The sequence below is a fragment of the Micromesistius poutassou genome (assembly GCF_964030765.1).
Source record: "Micromesistius poutassou genome assembly, chromosome: 9".
NCBI lineage: Eukaryota > Metazoa > Chordata > Actinopteri > Gadiformes > Gadidae > Micromesistius > Micromesistius poutassou.
Window position 1 is genome coordinate 16865846 of NC_140279.1, and position 21883 is coordinate 16887728.

General features: G+C 42.8%; 1 protein-coding gene across 1 annotated transcript; it reads right to left on the minus strand.

Annotated features, from left to right (window-relative positions):
• Positions 1 to 9035: 9035 nt before the first annotated feature.
• LOC311353165 (vitellogenin-2-like) lies at positions 9036 to 18550 on the minus strand (the record flags this gene model as incomplete). The annotated part of the gene is made up of 34 exons (XM_084472984.1): positions 9036 to 9158; positions 9458 to 9619; positions 9765 to 9930; positions 10013 to 10107; positions 10202 to 10296; positions 10413 to 10596; positions 10702 to 10831; positions 10941 to 11079; positions 11170 to 11312; positions 11417 to 11623; positions 11720 to 11788; positions 11898 to 11942; positions 12062 to 12348; positions 12443 to 12659; positions 12765 to 12924; positions 13013 to 13198; positions 13371 to 13464; positions 13565 to 13751; positions 13845 to 13964; positions 14040 to 14141; positions 14300 to 14424; positions 14514 to 14611; positions 14704 to 14921; positions 15002 to 15220; positions 15312 to 15437; positions 15533 to 15698; positions 16072 to 16229; positions 16321 to 16471; positions 16578 to 16726; positions 16812 to 16973; positions 17092 to 17343; positions 17505 to 17656; positions 18048 to 18068; positions 18508 to 18550. The coding sequence occupies 34 exons, from the start codon at positions 18548 to 18550 to the stop codon at positions 9049 to 9051; spliced, it is 4938 nt and encodes a 1645-aa protein (XP_084329110.1). The 3' UTR covers positions 9036 to 9048.
• Between the last annotated feature and the right edge of the window lie 3333 nt (positions 18551 to 21883).

The following is a 21883-nucleotide window of genomic DNA, read 5'->3' on the forward strand; positions in this document are numbered from 1 at the left end:
CCCCTACTTGGGTCCACTTGGGTCCAATCCCATTTCTTCCAAACCCTTAACCCTACCCCTTAAGGAAGCCGGCCCCCTTAACTCTACCCCCCGCAAACTCTTCCCCTACGAAATGGGACAACCCTTCAAGACCCAGTTACGTCATTAGTAGTTGTTGAGTGAGAAGCTTGAGATGAGAGCAGGTATCAACCAACCACCCGGATCAAATGAAACCACTATCTGTGTTTGACAGTCTTATCTTTGCCCTTAGATAACACATATTTCAGGTGGCCACGACATTAGAGAGTACACAAGTTTGGATCCAATGACATTTTACGAACAGGCTGGGACATTGAATGGGTTGCCAATGTCACTGAATCGTTTCCAGTTGTGAGCCACCTGCCACGTCCTTGTGTACAAGAAAATAATAAAACAATATTAGCCCTACTTGGACTTCATAATGGGGCCTATGGTTTAATTTCTTATATTGAAATACAAACATGTGTGTATGCTCAGTGGCCTTGAATGCAATTAAGGTATTTTGTTTGACATATGTAGGCCGATGTAGTTGTACACTGTAAGACTTGTAAGACTGTAAGCAAAATTATATATAGCAAAAACAGTAATCTACTGTATTTAGGTTTTACAGTACAATGCTGTGGAAAAACAGTGCATTGTGGAAGTCTCAATGATTGTCCAAGCATTTCATCAGTCAATGCGTACATTTACAGCCATACAATGCAAATAGCACCGAATCCAAATCTTGGGAAAATAACGTTTGCCGTGGTGGAGTTGGGGGAAACCGGGCACGGCCACAGAGGTTCTTGGGTGGTGGGATAATCCCTGTGTTGGTTGTGTGTTCTGGGGGATGAAATAAAAGGCTGCTCTCGTAGTCAACGGCGTTAGATTCAAATAATTGATAGGAATTTTCTGAATGGGGACCCCTGTTTAAATGGCTAGAGGCTAGACATTGGCGGCGCCAGGATATTTTTGTTGGTGTAGCTAAGCTGTTGCTATGTTGTTGCTATGTTGAAGTCAGGTGATGCTGGTCATTCCCCTCCCCCCCCCCCCCCCAAAAAAAAAAAACGGGGCCTAAAAATGACTGAAAAAATGATGAGAAATTATGATGGAAAGATAGGCCACGCCAATACAACTGCCAGAGGGGACATGCGATACATTGACTATTTTGCAATGTTTTTTTTAATCCACTTACTTACACTTTGTCTCGTTACTTTTCATCATGCATATCTTACACCGACTGACTGTCAAATAACACACTGAAGAGTTTATAATAATAGTATATATATATATATATATATATATATATATATATATATATATATATATACTACTATTATTATTGTTGTATATAATAATAATATAATAATAATAGTTTCATTATTATTATAATGCAGAGGCATTGTGTGTGTGTAGTGACTGCATGGCTCTCACAGACGTATTAAATCAATTAAGGATCTACGTTTTCTCCTGGTCGAATCCTCCCTGGCGGCTAAAGTGCCAGCAAGCGAAAGTGAGTCCCTGCAGATCTAGTATTCCAGCCAGTTGTACTGCTCAAACCAGCGACCACTGAATGACCACATCTGCTGCCCAAACCTATTGGCAGGGTATTTCCCAAGCAGAGGACGTCTTGGTTCTTCACTGGGCAACTGGCTGATGTCGGGTATGGTGGTATAGGCCTACTTGTACACGGGATGGGAGCAAGCTCACTGGGAGAAGCGCTATCACTATGTTCGTCGGCTTCGTCCTGCTGCTGACAGGATGGCTCGGTGGGAGACAGCGGGAGAGGAGACTCTCCCTCAAAAAAATCCAAATCGTCTCTATCCTCGCTGTTAGGGTCCACGTTTTCAGGCATGGGCGTCCAACTATCTGTCGTCGGCACCTTGTTATGACCCAGGGTCATATGTTGAATTTTTCCAGTGTTGTATGGAATTCGTCTGTGCTATGCTTCCTCCCGGCCTGAGGGTGGTGTTACCACCCTTAGGCTCTCTTCCTCTCCAGGTGCTGCTCCTCCCGGCCTGAGGGTGGTGCTACCACCATTGGTGTTTCTCCAGGTGCTGGCTGTCGATTGGTGCAGAGGCTGGAGGAGCTACTATAAATCGCCGCCGCTAGAGACAATCCTTCTCCTTCTCTTGACCCTGCTCCCAACTGCACCAGGCTTTATCATGTGGCATTGTATTCTATTGTGGTGTGTTAAAACTTTAAGCAGTCCAGGTAATCATAGGGGTGAGTAGCTTGTTTGGTTTATCTTTGTTTTTCTCCTGTTTATCAACTAGGGAGTCAGTGAGAATCCTGTAAACTTTGTTTTCTTTGGTTTTTTGGTTAGGCAAGTTAGTTTTGGGTTAGATTGTTTTTGTTTGTTGTTTTGGCTATGCTCACCCCGAGGCTCCATCATCAATTGAATAAATTACCTTATGCTAGACTGCAGCCCTGTGTGCCTGGTCGTCCTTGGGAGTGGGGAAAAGAGGGGAGCACCATTTGTTATGTCCGGTTCCCCTAGGCCGGTGTCGTGCCAGAAGTTGATTTTTGCCAGAAACTGATTTCCGGTCCGCGGGAGCGCGCACGGTCTGTTAAAGTTGTGTTTCTGCCTCAAAATGGCTTGATATCACTCAGCAAAGTAATACTGACAAGATTTGATGTCAACCAGTGCTTGAATAATGTGTAAAGGGCCATTACAGGGCCATTACAATGTAAAAATCAGCGGACCGGAAATCAGTTTCTGGCAAAAATCAACTTCTGGCACGTCGTGCCAGAAGTTGATTTTTGCCAGAAACTGATTTCCGGTCCGCGGGAGCGCGCACTGTCTGTTAAAGTTGTGTTTCTGCCTCAAAATGGCTTGATATCACTCAGCAAAGTAATACTGACAAGATTTGATGTCAACCAGTGCTTGAATAATGTGTAAAGGGCCATTACAATGTAAAAATCAGCGGACCGGAAATCAGTTTCTGGCAAAAATCAACTTCTGGCACGACACCGGTCATAACACCTTGTATCTGACGAGAAACTTCTCCATTTTAATTTGTATTTTATTTTTGAACTTGAAACTCTAGACTACTAACAGACTTTCATACAGGTGTTTTTGAGCTAGAAGCGACGTTACACTCTCGTTTGCAATCTCGCGAGTGCCGGCGCTGGCACTGGCAGGAGCAAGACATTGACACTATCATCATATTCAAACATAAATAAAATTAAAACTGCGCGCAGTGATGAACGGGACCTCGTAACATGTGCGCTTTTTTAAAACTGCGCGCAGTGATGAACGGGACCTCGTAACATGTGCGCTTTTTTAAAACTGCGCGCAGTGATGAACGGGACCTCGTAACATGTGCGCTTTTTTAAAACTGCGCGCAGTGATGAACGGGACCTCGTAACATGTGCGCTTTTTTAAAACTGCGCGCAGTGATGAACGGGACCTCGTAACATGTGCGCTTTTTTAAAACTGCGCGCAGTGATGAACGGGACCTCGTAACATGTGCGCTGCCACGAGGTCCCGTTCATCACTGCGCGCAGTTTTAATTTGAATTTTTAGCGAATTCATATAATCTGTAGAAGCAGATGAGATACATTCCCTAGGAGGAGTTTGTTGAAATACAAGGCGAAAAAGTGAAAAAATTCCATTCAAAATGGCCAACTTTGACGGCACGCCACGGACACGCCCTTCAACGTAGAGTCACAAATAACACGGCGTTGGTTCAGCTCCATTTCATGACTGTACTGACCAATTGTGAAGCAGGTCCGATAAATTCCCTAGGAGGAGTTCGTTCAAATACAAGGCGAAAAAGTGAAATTTGCCGGTAAAAAAGTGAAATTTGCCGGTAAAAGTGCAAATTAAAAAAGAAAACAGCCGACTTCCGGTGGGTTTTGGGGCATGGGTCCAAGAGGCTTTTCTGTAGGTATTGGCATGTTGTACGTGCCTACCGAGTTTCATACATATTGGTGAAACGTGGCGCAGGGGCTGCTTTTTAAAGATCCTGTAGGGGGCGCTACAAACATGACAAACACGAATTTTGGTATGTGAGCTACAGGCACCAGTCTACACGTGTCCTGTGAATTTCATATTCATAACTATTACGGTCTCCGCAGTGTGATTTACCCTCCTCTGGCGGCCATGTTGTTTTTCCAATCAACGTCATTTGATTTCAGCAGTTAGAACTTAGGTCCCCAAAGGCCACTGAGTTGGTCCCGCTCAAATCAAACATTGCGTCTATGAACTGTGGCGATTTTAGTGTCAGGCCACGCCCATTTTGAAGCCACGCCCCATAATTATTATTTTTTACTCTATCTTGTTCAGAATTTGATTCTGAACAACTTTTGTATCTGGGTCAACATCATAGGAGTGAAAGTTGATGTTGATATGAGCAATTAACTTTTGAGTAATTTTTAACCACACCCATTTTAGAACTCAAAGGCTCATGGGAGCTTTAAACTTTATTGTACAGACTAATCCTTATGTCAGATTGAAGATAATGGGCCATAGATAATATGTGCCAAAGGATTTTTGTCAATGTCGAAAAACCTGGGATCCTTGGGGAATTTGCTGTTTTTAACATAATTCAAAATGGCGGAAGATCTGGCAACCCGGAAATTTTCAGTTCAAGAGACTTTTTTGTTCATCATGAGGATTTGCATGTGTGTGCAAAGTTTCATGAGTGTAGGTCAAACCAGTGACGCGTGCTGCTAGTGCGAAGTTTTCACTTTTGAACAGTTGGTATAGCGCCACCTTGGGGCGAATGTGAATTTGACGCATAGAATATCTAATTTACAGCAGTCCCCACAAATGCACCAAGTAAAATGGAGTTTTTGTATATGTTCAGGGGGGGAAAAATGCAGTCGAAGACGAAGGAAAAGAATAATAATTAAAACTGCGCGCAGTGATGAACGGGACCTCGTAACATGTGCGCTTTTTTAAAACTGCGCGCAGTGATGAACGGGACCTCGTAACATGTGCGCTGCCACGAGGTCCCGTTCATCACTGCGCGCAGTTTTAATTTTAATTTTTAGCGAATTCATGTAATCTGTAGAAGCAGATGAGATACATTCCCTAGGAGGAGTTTGTTGAAATACAAGGCGAAAAAGTGAAAAAATTCCAAGAAAAACGGCCAACTTTGAAGGCACGCCACGGACACACCCTTCAACGTACAGTCACAAATAACACGGCGTTGGTTGACCCCCATTTTTTGACTGTACTGACCAATTGTGAAGCAGATCCGATAAATTCCCTAGGAGGAGTTCGTTAAAGTACAAGGCGAAAAAAGCGCAAATAAGAGCACGGAATTCAAAACGGCCAATTTGAAGGCACGCCACGGACACGCCCATCAACGTACAGTCACAAATAACACGGCGTTGGTTGAGCCCCATTTTCTGACTGTACTGACCAATTGTGAAGCAGATCCGATAAATTCCCTAGGAGGAGTTCGTTGAAATACAAGGCGAAAAAGCGAAATTTGCCGGTAAAAGTGCAAATTAAAAAAGAGAACAGCCGACTTCCGGTGGGTTTTGGGGCATGGTTCCAAGAGGCTTTTCTGTAGGTATTGTCATGTTGTACGGGCCTACCGAGTTTCATACATATTGGTGAAACGTGACGCAGGGGCTGGTTTTTAAAGTTCCTGTAGGGGGCGCTACAAACATGACAACCACGATTTTTGGTATGTGAGCTACAGGCAACAGTCTACACGTGTCCTGTGAATTTCATATTCATAACTATGACGGTCTCCGCAGTGTGATTTACCCTCCTCTGGCGGCCATGTTGTTTTTCCAATCGACGTAATTTTACTTGAGCAGTTAGAACTTTGGTCCCCAAAGGCCACTGAGTTGGTCCCGCTCAAATCAAACATAGCGTCTATGAACTGTGGCTATTTTAGTAACAGGCCACGCCCATTTTGAAGCCACGCCCCATAATTTTTTTTTTTTACTCTATCTTGTTCAGAATTTGATTCGGAACAACTTTTGTATCTGGGTCAACATCATAGGAGTGAAAGTTGATGTTGATATGAGCAATTAACTTTTGAGTAATTTTTAACCACACCCATTTTAGAACTCAAAGGCTCATGGGAGCTTTAAACTTTATTGTACAGACTAATCCTTATGTCAGATTGAAGATAATGGGCCATAGATGATATGTGGCAAAGGATTTTTGTCAAAGTCGAAAAACCTGGGATCCTTAGGCAATTTGCTGTTTTTAACATAATTCAAAATGGCGGAAAATCTGGCAACCCGGAAATGTTCAGTTGAAGAGACTTTTTTGTTCATCATGAGGATTTTCATGTGTGTGCAAAGTTTCATGAGTGTAGGTCAAACCGGTGACGCGTGCTGCTAGTGCGAATTTTGCACTTTTGAACAGTTGGTATAGCGCCACCTTGGGGCAAATGTGAATTTGACGGCTAGAATATCAAATTTTTCACCAGTCCCCACAAATGCACCAAGTAAAATTGGCTTTTCGTATATGTTCAGGGGGGGAAAAATGCAGTCAAAGTGGCTAAAAAGAATAAGAATAATTAAAACTGCGCGCAGTGATGAACGGGACCTCGCGCCGGCTTGCAGCCGCCACTACGAGGTCCCGTTCATCACTGCGCGCAGTTTTAAAAAAAAATCGCGCCGGCTTGCGGCCGCGTCACGTGCCGTCGTAACATGTGTGCTGGCAAGATGTGCACATGTTAGGACCGCACGTGACGCAGCCGCAAGCCGGCACGAGGTCCCGTTCATCACTGCGCTCAGTTTTAAAAAAGCGCAGTTTTAAAAAAAATTCGCAAATTTATGTAATCTGTAGAAGCAGAGGTGCCCTGTGGTGTCCTACTGATTGTTTTGACATTAACATGTAAGACCACATTTAACTGAATTACATGTTGTAACAACTTTAACTAACATTATTAACCCTACATCAATGATCCGATAAATTCCCTAGGAGGAGTTAGTTGAAATACAAGGCGAAAAAGTGAAAGAATTCCATTCAAAATGGCCAACTTTGACGGCACGCCACGGACACGCCCTTCAACGTACAGTCACAAATAGCAGGATTTTTGTTCAGCACCACTTCATGACTGTACTGACCAATTTTGAAGCAGATCCGATAAATTCCCTAGGAGGAGTTCATTCAAATACAAGGCAAAAAAGTGAAAAAAATTCAAAATGGCCGCCAAAAGTGAAAATTAGAAATGCAAATAGCCGACTTCCTGTGGGGTTTGGGGCATGGGTCCAAGAGGCTTTTCTGTAGGTATGGGCACATTGTACGTGAATACTGAGTTTCATACATATTGGTGAAACGTGGCGCAGGGGCTGCTTTTTAAAGTTCCTGTAGGGGGCGCTACAAAAAATAGAAACACGAATTTTGGTATGTGAGCTATCGGCACCAGTTTACACGTGTCCTGTGAATTTCATATTCAGAACTATTACGGTCTCCGCACAGTGATTTTGAGCCTCTGGCGGCCATGTTGTATTTTAAATCGACTTAATTTTTGGTGAGCAGTTAGAACTTTGGTACCTAATGGCCATTGAGTTGGTCCCGCTCAAATCAAACATTGCGTCTATGAACTGTGGCGATTTTAGTGTCAGGCCACGCCCATTTCGATGCCACGCCCCATTTGAAAATATGTTGACTTTATCTTGTTCAGAATTTGATTCTGAACAACTTTTGTATTGGGGCCAACATCATAGGCGTCCAACTTGACGTTGATATGAGCAATTAACTATTTTCGAGGTTTCAACCACACCACTTTTAGAACTCATTGGTGCTCTAAACTTTATTGTACAGACTAATCCTTAAGTCAGATTGAAGATAATGGGCCATAGATGATATGTGCCAAAGGAATTTTGTCAAAGTCGAAAAACCTGGGATCCTTGGGGAATTTACTGTTTTTAACTAAATTCAAAATGGCGGAAAATATGGCTACCGGAAGTGTTCAGTTCAAGAGACTTTTTTGTTCATCATGAGGATATGCATGTTTGTGCAAAGTTTCATGAGTGTAGGTCAAACCGGTGGCGAGATATGCTTGTGCAAAGTTTGCACTTTTGAACAGTTGCTATAGCGCCACCTAGGGGCGAATGTGAATTTGAGGGCTAGAATATCAAATTTTTCACCAGTCCCCACAATTGCACCAAAAAATTTTGAGTTTTAGAATATGTGCAGGGGGGGAAAAATGCAGTCGAAGTCGTGGAAAATAATAATAATAATAATAATAATAATAATCACGAGGGTTTCAATAGGGTCCTTGCCAAGTTTGGCTCGGTCCCTAATAATCAGACCAAAAACAATAGGGACCTTGCAGGTTCTGCTCGGTCCCTAATAATAATAATCGGATCAAAAACAATAGGGACCTTGCAGGTTCTGCTCGGTCCCTAATTATCCCAAATCTTGAATTACATTCATTATGACATTATCACTCATTGTTTTATTCTTTCATTACATTTTTTTCTTTCATTCTTAAAAAAACATCTAGCGAACTTGGTGGTGCTTTGGTGTTGCTAAGCCAAATCTTGGTGTTTTTATAGCTACAGCAAGCAACACCCTGGCGCCACCACTGAGGCTAGGTGCTTCCTACATATCCGTTTTACTTCCGGTAGAAGCTAAATGCTGTCGTGCTTGAAAACGATCTTATCACATTATGGTATCTACACAAACTAAGGCATATCTAAGCTAAGAATCCAAGGATTCCAATGGTACAAGCCTTATCATTTTGATGCTAGTAGATACAGTAATAATGTGGTACATGAACAGTGCCTTACTGGCAAACCTGCTGCCATTACTTTACTGTAGTCTCAAGTGTGATGCAGTTCAGGAAACAGACTTTAGCATGTGTAGCAATTTCTCTTGTAGGTCCTGTTTTTTTAAGAATATCCCAATATTCATAGTCATGTGTCAAGAGATGGGTCCATTTTCCAAAGATGAGCGCAAACCTTTGCAAATGAATTCATGTCCAAAGTCTGCCATGGTAGTGAATGCAGGTTTTATTAGAACAAATCAAATTATTAATACATGCAGTAGGGACAGGAATATAAACGAATCCTCCATACTAACATACGTACAATAGAATAGGGAACAAAGTGTGTCATTTTTTCTTAAGCGCACTGTGCTGAGCAGCGGCAGGCCAGGTGGGATTCGGTGGTCTCCTTCAGGTCCTCGCTCTTCTCATAGATTTTGTGCAGACGCGTGGAACTCATGTTGGATTCTACAGGGACGATGGAGAACAAAGCAGTTAAGACTACATTATCGGATCACTTAGCAGACCCTTACATTGAAAGCAACCTCCAGTGAATTTCAGATGTTATTTAGAAAGGAGAAGGTAAGGCGTTAGGAATCTGGCTCTAGGAATGCCTACAAGTAGTCTGTGGATATTGGGGTTTGAACCCAGCGCCTTCAGGCTGGGGAGGCAAACACCCCAACCAATAGACTATCCTGCCAAAAGACTAACTAGCCTCCCCGTCCCCCACAACAAAGCGCTGTTGTCTTTAAGGGGTTTTGTCTTACCGGCGGGCAGACAGTGGAAACCAACAGTGACAGGGATGGTCTTCAGTGGGGTGCAACCAGACAGGCAGCGCAACACAGGCTCAACAGAGAAGCATTTGGACTCTTCTCCATGGAGGACCATCTGCTTCTCCAGCTTCACAGATTCAAGCTTCATGTAACACTCTAAAGGAGAAGAAAACATTTATCCAAAGTAATGTGTTGCATTTTGCAGTCAACCGAATGATCAACATCAAAACCAAGTTTTAAGCTAAAACGCACAAGCTAATGAACTCAACCAAGCCTAGGCCATATCATCCACTGGTCTTACGTGAGATGTCGCGGCAGCTCTCGGCAGGGACCACCCAGGATTGGGCGTAGCTGACTGAGTTTGAGGCGAGACGTCCGTTGGGGGTCTGGTACTCCTGTCTGACCTCTCCGTCGGCCTTTCCACAGAGTCCACAGGTCTGTCCCTTCATCCAGTCGGCCACCTTGACCTGTGAACAGACACTGTTAAGGAACCTCCTTTACGTCATATAGCATAGGAAAATGGTGCATTGCATAGAATTTTCTTGATACCTTCAATGTGTTGGCATCCAAAAACACCTCTTGAAGACCATGGCTTGGCGCATGAAGAGCAATGCCCTCAGCCAGCTTCTTGATCTGGATTTTGTCTGAAATAATCACAGGCATAAATGTAATTGGTGCAATATAACCAGTTTATCAAGTATTGGACTGTAGTTCCAGTTCACAGTGTTACTTATGTACTTGTAGGGTGCTGGTACGGCAGGTTGGCAGTGGGCAAAATGATTCCATTGATCTTCACCATGATGTCGTCGTTCAGGGGAATAAGGTCAACCTCCCTGTTGGGGAAAATAAATAGTGAGGGGTCTTGATAGATACATGTGTAGATGATACACATATCCAAAAGGAATGCAAATACGATGCACATATCCAAAAGGAATGCAAATTTACTCACATGTCAGCAATATGCACATTGATTAGTTTGGTGTTGGATGCCAAATCCTTCTTTAGCAGAACAATGAATTTCATATCTTCGGTGCAGTCCTGTGCCAAAACTTGAGAACAAGACTCGGGCATCTGGTTCTTGAAGATGCGCTTGTTGAATGTGGTCACCTTGTCATCGACGATGGTGCACTCAGCTGTTGCAAAATGAGACAGATTAATCAAAGAACACAGATTTTGTTTTCATTATTTTGTAGAAAGTAAATAATATGGAAAGTAATTTATTTTAAATCGAGGCTGACCTGCATTTGATTTGGTGAGCACATACATAATCTTATCAGATAGACTGTCCTGATAGGCCACCAGCTCATCAGCTGTATTTCCAATAGGGATGTAGACTGGAAGCATCACAGCCAGTTTGTAGAAGGTCCACTGTATAGCAACAGCAATGTTTTGATATTGATCACCAGGAATTAAATGAACAGCATAACAATGATCTTTTTAGTCTTTTTTTTGACTACTATATTTAGGAGAAACCTACCTTTGGTGTCTTCAGCACAACATTCAGGGTTTTGTCAGATGTCAAAGCCAAAGTCAGTTTCAATTCTTTCAGAGAATTCTTAGCCTTTGACATTTCCACGCCTGCCAACTCTGCAGCATCTCCGAGGTAGTCTGACAGCCTTAATCAGGAAGAAAATCATATATTATACATTCAGCTGTTCAGTCAGTGTCAAATGTTATGATTAAGTTGGTATGATTTGTGGCTTTACATCTTGGCATAGCGCTTCGCGGAAGTTGGAAGCTTGTCCCAGGTGAACTTCAGGCGCATCGCAGAGCTTTTTCCAACAAGTCCGGTTTCAGCTAAGATCTTGGTCTCGAATTCCTTGCAATCAATTCCCCACGCAACCTTGGCCTAATTGCAAATGATGAATATGAATTTCAAGCATACAAAACACAGAAAACAATGATAGCTGTTCCCAAAGTTGAGTTTGGGGTTGTTGCTGAAGAAGGTCTTACCATGATTTTCTCGTAGCTGAGCAGCACAGCGTCAGCGCAGATCCTCCAGTGGTTTTCCTCCAACAGGTCAGCGAGGATCAGCTGGACTCTGGAAGCTGGCTTGTCCCAGTAGGCTGTGGCCTGGTATCCCTGGGCCTTGTGGTCAGCTCTCACAGCACGGACAAGGATTGTCACAGCGGGATTGATGGCGTTCGCAAGGTATTTGGCCTGATGATTCATACAGAAGGGATAGGCTTAGCACCAGCAATGATTGAGTGTTCAATGTTACCCATCACATGCATTGGTTCTTTCTGATGACCGCACCTTGTTGTAGATGGCCTCGAAGCTGGAGGCGCTACTTCTGCTTGATGTTCTGGCTGCGGAAACGGAATGCTGGAAACATAAAAGAAAATAGGTGATTTAAATGAATAACGCAACAACCATTATACATAGCTACTGGTATAATTATATTTCTTCAAAGAGAAAGGACAATATAACACACCTGGTGGATGTGAGTCTTGGAAAACTCCAGGTCAAATGACTGTTGCTGAAATGAAACAAAACAAGAAGACCATTCAACACACTTTGACTTCGAACAAAGACATCTATCATCTTTCATATGTTGATGTTTCAAGCCAAGGAATTTAGACCAAAAACAGGCAGCACCTTTGACATGCGGGAGCTGCTTGAACGGCGAGAAGAAGAGCTGGAGGAGCGGCTGCTGGAACTGCTGCTTGAGCTGGATTTGAGGGAACTAGAGCTGCTGGAGGAGGAGGAAGATCTGGTGGCGTTCTTCAGAACGGGAACCAGGATCTTCTTGAGTTTCAGCAAGACGTTCTTCTCCTCTGCGGTTTCTTCCTCCTGGCTCTTGTTGATCACCTTGATGATCTTCTCCACTGCCTTCTCACCAACTTGAACCTCAACCTCGATCTTCTCAATCACAGGTCCAGCGGCTGGAGGCAAATTGTTGATAATAGTTATAAGACTTAAACATTTATATGCAATCCATTGTCTGTAATTTTAATCATTTAAAATATTTGTACTTGCCTGGTGCAATCTCGACAAGGAGGGCATGTTTTCCAATGAAGGCATATAGTGGGCAGTCCTTGATGGCGGCGGCGTTCCGGGATTCAATCTCAGCGCATACCTTGATTCCGAATGTTTTAAGTTCACCGCACATTTTCTTCTCAAAGGCAGCATTGAGGTTGATCTTCCTGATGAGGTTCTCAGGCAAATCAACGGGAATGATTTCTGATGATTTGGACTATAAAAACAAAATAGCACAAAATGAAATTGAATGTTTCTAAAACTATGAAACTGTAATTATTGCATTTGTTTGTGTTTTCCAAATAGCAGGTCCCAAACTCACCAATCCACTATCCAGAGAGGATGTCAAAGAAGCCAACCTGGAAGCGATCTTAGAAGTAAATGTTTCACGTGACAGTTTGTTGGACTTTACTGGAATCATTGGAGTAAGCTTTGCAGCTGCAAGATCTTCAACATTTCTTGCAATGGCAAAGGTCTCCACACTGCAAGAGAAGAGAGGACATTAGGCTTTTGAAAAATAAATGATCAAGATGATTATGTAAATGATCAGCAGAGAGAAAAATTACATACGTTGCAGCTGTGATCTTATTTAAACCGTGGACAGGCAAAGCTTGAATCTTGAAGTTGCCCTTGATAAAGTCAACTCTTGCTTCCACCTTTGCAGGAACAATTGTGTGAATTTTGGCAACTGACATGACGGCAGCCTGGATCAAGGCGGTGTTCACACCCATGACAGCATAAGTATACATGGAAACACTGAGGGTCAGAAAGGGATGGAACATGGATGAAGTAACAGTAAGGATTATATTCATAATTATTAAATGAAATGCATCATATGATCACATATGCAATCAAAAAACACTTTCTGGCACAAGCAGCATGTCATCAAACTGGAATGAAACGCAATATCTCTCTTTTTTTGTTGTACCTTGGAGTAACCGCGGTTCTGATCTCAATGTCGGACTTAAGAAGCTGAGCAGCAGCAAAGTTCAGAGGGAGAGGAGGAGACACGGTGGTCTCGACTGTAATTCACAGAGAGAACATTGTCAGTGAAAAAAAGAGGTCATACATTTTTTTCAATACTATTTTCTGCTTGTGTTAGGTTTAGTTTCTGGAGCTTACACTCAACAGTGGCAGCCGCCACAGCAGCGGTGTAGAAGCTGAGCTCCATGGGCAGACCAATATTGGTGGGCATGATGCGACGCACCTCAGCAACCAGCATGGGTTTGGCATAGTGGAAGGAGAAGCCGGAGAGAAGGGCCTCCAGGGCCTTTCTTCCGTAAGTGGCAACGCTAGGTCCGGTGGCCACCTGTATGGAAAACAAGCCTTGCTTTAAATTATGCTTTGAATTTAATATGTTTATTCATTTACTTATGATAGTTGATGTAACTTTACACATTACCTGGATAAGCTGATCAACGATGGCTTTGTCTATGCTGGCGAAACCAATTTCCTGTCCAAAGAACTTCACGTAGACTGAAGCCAGTGGCTGGTTCACAGCGGAGGCCCTCCAGTCAGAAACCTGAGGAAAAGAGATCATTGTCAACGTCGTGTTTGGAACTAATAGTCTGGTGTTGAAGTGATGGCAGAAACCTACCGCCCGGATGAAGTGCTTAATCTTTGTGATCCTATCAGCGTCCGCAGGAGCCTGGGGCAACTTCATGATGGCTTCCTGGATTCCCTCGGTTCTCACACCAAGCTGAAATAAAATTAAAAAAAATTGTAAAATTTTTTAATGAACATAATTCAGAATATATTTGTTCTCTGATCACCAATATGAAGTTCTGCAGAAGGTTCAAGCTACAGTTTAATATTTGGTGCTATAATATTATAGATCAACTTATAAAGAAATCTGACCTCAAGAACATCAGCATAAGCTCCAGCCAAGTAGGTACGGGCCTTTGCCACAACAGCCTTGGGCATCACTGTGGCAGCATCATTGATATAGAAAGCACTGGCAGCAGCACCAACCATCCAGGGGTCTACAGACAACACAGGACACATGTCAAGCTGCCAGTGTGATCAAGAGGACATGTCTAAAGGAAAACCCTTGTCATTATAATCCACTCACTATGGTAGGCATCCAAGTAGAGAGCCCTGCTGAAGCGAAGGCTGAGCCGGTCGAACTTGGGGCTCAGCATCCTCACGGCAACGGCACATGCTGTGGCACTAGAAGAACAACGTCATCCGTTGTTAGGTTTCATTCATATCAGCCCAAAATAGAGAATAGATGAATCATCATTATAGGGGTTGCATCTTACACTGATGCGTAATCAGGAGCGGTGTTCTTGGTCATGGACTTCATGTAAGAGTAGACAAAGCTTGCAACCTGCAGATTGCTTTCCTTCAGGGTTGCGTCGGCGATGGCAGTTACCAGACCCATGGGGAGTCTGGTCTCAAACAGCACTAGAGCAGCAGCCATACGGACTTCAGCATTGAGAGCCTTGTCCATAAACACCTGAACGGCCAGATCCTGGATCTAATGAAGAGAGGTGAAGGGTTAGAATCAAACATAGTTTGTTCAAAGTACAACTGTAAGGAATTGTGATAAAGTCCTACCAGCTTGGGCTCCTTCTTTGCGATGTTCCTCAGGGCAAGGATAGCCTCGAGGTGAACATTCAGGGGCAGGGCAGCAGCAGCAGTGGAGAATCCAGGCAGTATCTTCATGATTGGCTTAAGACTGGCAGGGTGGCCAGCATTACCCAGAACTTTGAGAGCGATAATAGCTCCATCAATATCAGCCTTGGCAACAGACTGGATAAGCAGGTCGTGGATGGGCTGTTAAAGACATAAAAAAGGTGAGATGGGATTAGAAAGGCTTTCATTGCTCTTAATGTAGCACACAAAATCGAAGGAATAAAACTTGTACCTTCACCAAGTCAGCTGGGCAGACTGGCGCTGCGACGCAGTATTTGTTAACCATGGTGCCGAAGCCCAACATAACAACTTCACGAAGAACAGGATTGGCCTGGAATTTGTGGTGGGACATCATGGCCTGTGGAGTGATCAAAATAATGTATCATTGAGGTTTCTTCATTTCCAAAATGTAAAAACAAACAAATCCAGAGACCATTTGGCAGGTTGACCTACCTCGATCAACTTTATGGACTCCAGGTCAGCTGTCACCATGTGGATGGAGCCAATCAGAGCCTGAGCAGCCTCAACGACACTGATGTCATCGCTGTGGAACTTCTCCTTGATGAACTTCAGAGACACGTGAGTTCCAATGGCAGGTACAGCGTTCAGGAACCAATGCCTGCAAAACACAAACATACAATGTTCAACATTTCTCTTCTCTTTGGTGTTTATGAAGCAGTTTTCATGATCCATGGATTGAAACGAGTTGCCTGGTTCCAGCCTCTGAATCCACACGCACTTTTAAAAATGTTTCTGTGATTCAGGGTGTGTTGTTGGTAGAGTGGCTTAGCATGAATTTTCCTTAGCCAATCAGTGTCTTGCAGACAGGACTATGCTGACGTAATCCCTGTGACCAAAGCGAGAAACAGAAGGCAATACGGAAACGGTTTTTGTATGGATTCTGCTCTGAAGGAAGAAACTTCTGACTAAATGATGGAAAAGGAAGTAGAAATTCATGATGATATCAGGCTAAGATCTTATTATCAACCGACCTGTAGGCTGGCTTGACCTTGTACTGAGACCAGAGGGCATCGATCTTTTCGTAGCTGACCACACGCAGGAGCTGGATGAGCTCAACAAACTTGAGAGGAGCGTCTTCATGGACCTTGGCCACATTGTAAGTCACCAAGTGGTTCAGCACTTCAACGATCTGTCAAGACAGGCAATGTGACCAAGGTTATTTTACGCAAGTGAGCATTGTTGTGTTGGTTGGGCGTGATTTTTGTTTGCCGGCTACGCACCTGTGCCTCTGCGTTTGTGATTCTCAGGAGCTGGATGGGAGTCTGGAGAAGCTCAGTGGCAAACTCATACTGCAGGGATCCACGGGGAATATAAGCTGCAGCAATGGGTAGAACTGGGGTCTTTGAAATACCAACATAGGTCAAAAGTTGCCTGTGGAAAATAACAGAACAACATCAATCTCTGGTCCTTTGGTACAGGCGTAACACAAGTATTGAAATCAAATCAACCTTTTGTTTTAAAGATCATTGATACATACTTGGCCTCCATCTGGGCAGCCCCATTCAGGATGTTAAAGGGGGAGAACTGGATGAGTTCAGTGGCAGTTGCCTCCAAGAGCAGAGCACCAGTGGCTGCTGGCTTCAAGATGTAATTGACTGCAACGGCTCCCTTCAGGGCCATACCGTGCTGTTGAGACAAGACACAAGACAATTATGACACCCACGTGTGAGTGGTAAGGTGCATGGGTTCAAAGAAAAGCAAGGAAACTTACAGCTTGACACTGAACACATTTCTCTGTGTAGGCCAAGCCAATGTCCTTGTAGATTCTCTCCTGGCAGTGGTTCAGATCCTTGGTCTTGGTCAGATGAAGACGTTCAGTCTTTATGTCTTCACTGATGACATAGTGGGTCCTGCAGATGCCCTGAGTTCCAGCCTAACGATCACAAATCAATGACAAAGTTGTGGCTGAAATACCGAAGCACTTAATGGATGAGGTCATCAAAGGAAAAAATAAAGAAAATAAATGTATAATAAATGCAACAATCTCTAACCTCTTGCAGCTCGTAGACATTCTGTGTTTTCTTGATGTTCAGCTCAAGGAGGTTCAAGACTCCCCTGAAGACATTCAGCACTGTGGTAGAGACACCTGCAGGTGCAAAGATTGTACCCACAACCCCATTAGCATACTCGAACTTGATGGGTGTCAGTAGCTGAGCTGCCAGCGCTGAGGTAAGCTTAGTTGCTGGAACAAAGGGGTCGGTGGGCCAGATTCCACTGTACTCATAGAGCTGTGGGTCGTCAAGCTGCAAGGACAAGTGGAACATTTCTTAAGTTAGAAACTTTCACACATTTCAATTTTGTTATTTTGTAATTATCATTCTTTATTCTTATTCCTATTAATCCTTTCCTCTGTATGGTTCTATAGTACTATGCACTATCATATTAACAATGATAAAGTATTTACCTTCAGTAAGAAGGTGTTAGGAGCCTCAGCACTGATGACAATCTTGCTGCTCAGTTTGACACCAGCCCTGGCCAGACCAGCTTCAGGCAGACCTCCCAGGATAACTGCTTCATAGTTGTAAGTGTAGGTCTTTCCTTCAGCAAACTCTGGGGCTGGAAGCAGGAGTAACAGTCATCAGCATACAGTAAATTGTGTGTCAGGCTTAGTTAGCTGTTCAACAATTTATTGTCTTTTTTTAATTTATTTTTTTATAACTCATGTAGTTATTTTGTACATGTTTTCACATCCAAGAAGGTACAAGCAATATATTTGCAGATACCATATTGACCTAATAAGACGACCGGACGATGGAGTTGGTCAAATGAAAGGTGTTATTACCAGGAAGTTCTGAATGTCTATTTCCATTTAAAGTCTAGACCCCGAATATAAGACAACCCCACTTTTTCAGACACATTTCCAGGAAATAAAACGTATAATAGTATTAAATAATATCTTCAACGATGTAATGTTGCAACTGCATGTGTGATTGACTGATCTTCTTACCGTATTTGAGTTCTATGCCAGCTGCAAAATACAAATAAATAGTTAGCAAAGAAAACCAAAAAAGTACAAGGACATATGTGCCAGAAAATGTGAAATATGGGGAAGGGGATGGGACATGATTATGACAAGACATTATTAACACCCCAGCTATAATTATTACAAAAATCAAGAGTTATATTAGGCATACAACCATAACAAAACAAATTTATATTATTCAAAAATGTAAAATGACACACTGCTTTGGCATTACTTACAATGTCAACGGAACAACCAATTTTTAAAAAACACTATTATTGTATACTGCCACAATGCAACAAAACATTTTTTTATCTGGATGTTAGAATTATAGAATATTCTTGCTTTCTGAAAAATTAATTTAAAATGCACCTACTCAATTATGAAAATCCATCAACTATCCATCAAATAAGTAATTGTGTTTAGTAATGTTTGGTCAACTTACCCACAAGGACCAGCGACAGAGCTAGCACGACCAGTACCTTCATGACTGCTGGAATGGTGAATGGTGTTGTCGGGAGGTTCCTTTTAAAGGGAAACATTTTGGGGCGGATTTCGCAATATAAAAGTGACATGACTTATATCAGTACAGGTTAGGTTAACCTGACTTTTTTCAAAGGTCCCACTTTTAGTATGTAACTGTATTTTGTACTTCTTCCGTCGCATTCAAGTATACTAACGTGTACTCACGTAGTCCTTAAGTACAACTTTACTTGTACTTAATTATACTTTAAGTGTAAATAGTATACTAGATTGGCACAAATTTTTGCAAACTTTGTCACACTTTTCATACACGAAGCAGACTCAAAGTGCTTGAAATACAATGAAATTAAATAATTAAAAAAAATAGATAAGTAAAGAAAACAAAGGCAAAGTTAAAAAATGCATACTATAAAATGAAATAATCTGTTCAGTTCAGTTTTGTATTTGTCATTGTTACAGAATAACAACAAAATGTTGTTGGAGGAAAACACAGGCATGTAGTTTTAGTTGTCCACCAATTCATACATTCATACATAATTTAATCCCCATGAATAAATTAATTAATCACCCAGTACTTTACACATAATAACTACTTATAAATCTCATAAATACCCCATAGACTCCCCATAACCAGTAAAGTGCTTAGTGCAATAAATAAATAGATAGATACATCTGCTGGGGGTGGGGTTGTTGAGTGTTTTGCAGCAATGCAAAGTCCAGGTCACAGTTATGGAGGTGTATGGGAGGCAATTATGTCACAGAGGGGTGTCCAATGGGAAGTGGGGGGGGCAGACTGTCCATTTAGCAGCCTGACTGCATGGGGGTATAGACTGTTGGCCAGCCTGCTAGTTTTGGCCCTGATGGACCTATATCTTCTCCCAGAGGGCATTGGTTGAAAAAGGTGGTGTGCTGGATGTAGATTTGTCCTGGAGGATGTTTTTCACTCTGCGCATGCAGCGGGAGTTGTACACAGTCGCGATGTCTGGAAGGATGACCCCAATGATCTTCACTGCGGCTCTCACCACTCTGTGTATGGCCTCTTTCTCTGCGCTGGTGCAGCCAGAAAACCACACTAGTAACCCATAGGTCAACACACTCTCCACTGCACAGTGGTAGAAGTTGACCATGAGTCTCTGGGGCAGTCTCGACCATCTCAGCTTCCTGAGGAAGTAGAGGCGTTGTTGGGCCTTTGCTGTGGCAGAGGCGATGTTTCTCCCCCATGACAGGTCCTCCGACACAGTCACACCTAAAAACTTAAAACTAGAGGCCCTCTCCACCACCTCATTCCCAATGAGGAGTGGGGAGTGGCTCAGTTGTCTGGTCTTACAGAAATCCACAATTACTTTGTTGTTTTTTTTTGTGTTGAGGGCCAGGTTGTTGCTGCTGCACCATGCTGCCAGCAGTTGGACTTCTTGCCTATATGCAGTCTCATCATTCCCGGTGATGAGGCCGAGCACTGTTGTGTCGTCTGCAAATTTTATTACATGGGTGGATGGGGAGGAAGAGCTGCAGTCGTATGTGAAAAGTGTGTAGAGAAGTGGGCTAAGCACACAACCCTTGGGGGCCCCGGTGTTGATGGTCAAAGTGGAGGACGTGTGCTTGCCTACCCTTACATATTGTGTGCGGTTTATTAGAAAGTCCAGTATCCAGTTGCATAATGTGGTGCTGAGTCCAAGACCATGTAGTTTGTTACAGAGTTTGTTTGGCAATATTGTGTTGAATGCTGAGCTAAAATCAACAAAGTCACAAACAAATGCACAAACCTCCTCCGGTCTTGCTGTCCAACCATGTTTCTGTCTAATGTCGTGGCCATGACATTAGAGAGAAGTTCGGACCCACATTTTACTAACAGGCTGGGACATTAAATGGGTTGCCAATGTCACTGAATCGTTTCCAGTTGTGAGCCACCTGCCACGTCCTTGTGTATAAGAAAATAATAAAACAATATTAGCCCTACTTGGACTTCATAGTGGGGCCTATGGTTTAATTCATTATATTGAAATACAAACATGTGTGTATGCTCAGTGGCCTTGAATGCAATTAAGGTATTTTGTTTGACATATGCAGGCCTATGTAGTTGTACACTGTAAGACTTTGAAATTATATAGCAAAAACAGTAATCTACTGTAGGTTTTACAGTACAATGCTGTGGAAAAACTGTGCATTGTGGGAGTCTCAATGATTGTCCAAGCATTTCATCAGTCAATGCGTACATTTACAGCCATACAATGCAAATAGCACCGAATCCGAATCTTGGGAAAATAACGTTTGCCGTGGTGGAGTTGGGGGAAACCGGGCACGGCCACAGAGGTTCTTGGGTGGTGGGATAATCCCTGTGTTGGTTGTGTGTTCTGGGGGATGAAATAAAAGGCTGCTCTCGTAGTCAACGGCGTTCGATTCAAATGATTAATCGATAGGAATTATACCTGCTTGTACACGGGATGGGAGCAAGCTCACTGGGAGAAGCGCTATCACTATGTTCGTCGGCTTCGTCCTGCTGCTGACAGGATGGCTCGGTGGGAGACAGCGGGAGAGGAGACTGTTCTCCCTCAAAAAAATCCAAATCGTCTCTATCCTCGCTGTTAGGGTCCACGTTTTCAGGCATGGGCGTCCAACTATCTGTCGTCGGCACCTTGTATCTGACGAGAAACTTCTCCATTTTAATTTGTATTATTTTATTTTTGAACTTGAAACTCTAGACTACTAACAGACTTTCATACAGGTGTTTTTGAGCTAGAAGCGACGTTACACTCTCGTTTGCAATCTCGCGAGTGCCGGCGCTGGCACTGGCAGGAGCAAGACATTGACACTATCATCATATTCAAACATAAATAAAATTATCCCAAATCTTGAATTACATTCATTATAACATTGTATCACTCATTGTTTTATTCTTTCATTACATTTTTTTCTTTCATTCTTAAAAAAACATCTAGCGAACTTGGTGGTGCTTTGGTGTTGCTAAGACAAATCTTGGTGTTTTTATAGCTACAGCAAGCAACACCCTGGCGCCACCACTGAGGCTAGGTGCTTCCTACATATCCGTTTTACTTCCGGTAGAAGCTAAATGCTATCATGCTTGAAAATGATCTTTTCACATTATGGTATCTACACAAACTAAGGCATATGTAAGCTAAGAATCCAAGGATTCCAATGGTACAAGCCTTATCATTTTGATGCTAGTAGATACAGTAATAATGTGGTACATGAACAGTGCCTTACTGGCAAAACTGCTGCCATTACTTTACTGTAGTTTTAAGTGTGTTGATGCAGTTCAGGAAACAGACTTTAGCATGTGTAGCAATTTCTCTTGCAGGTCCTGTTTTTTTAAGAATATC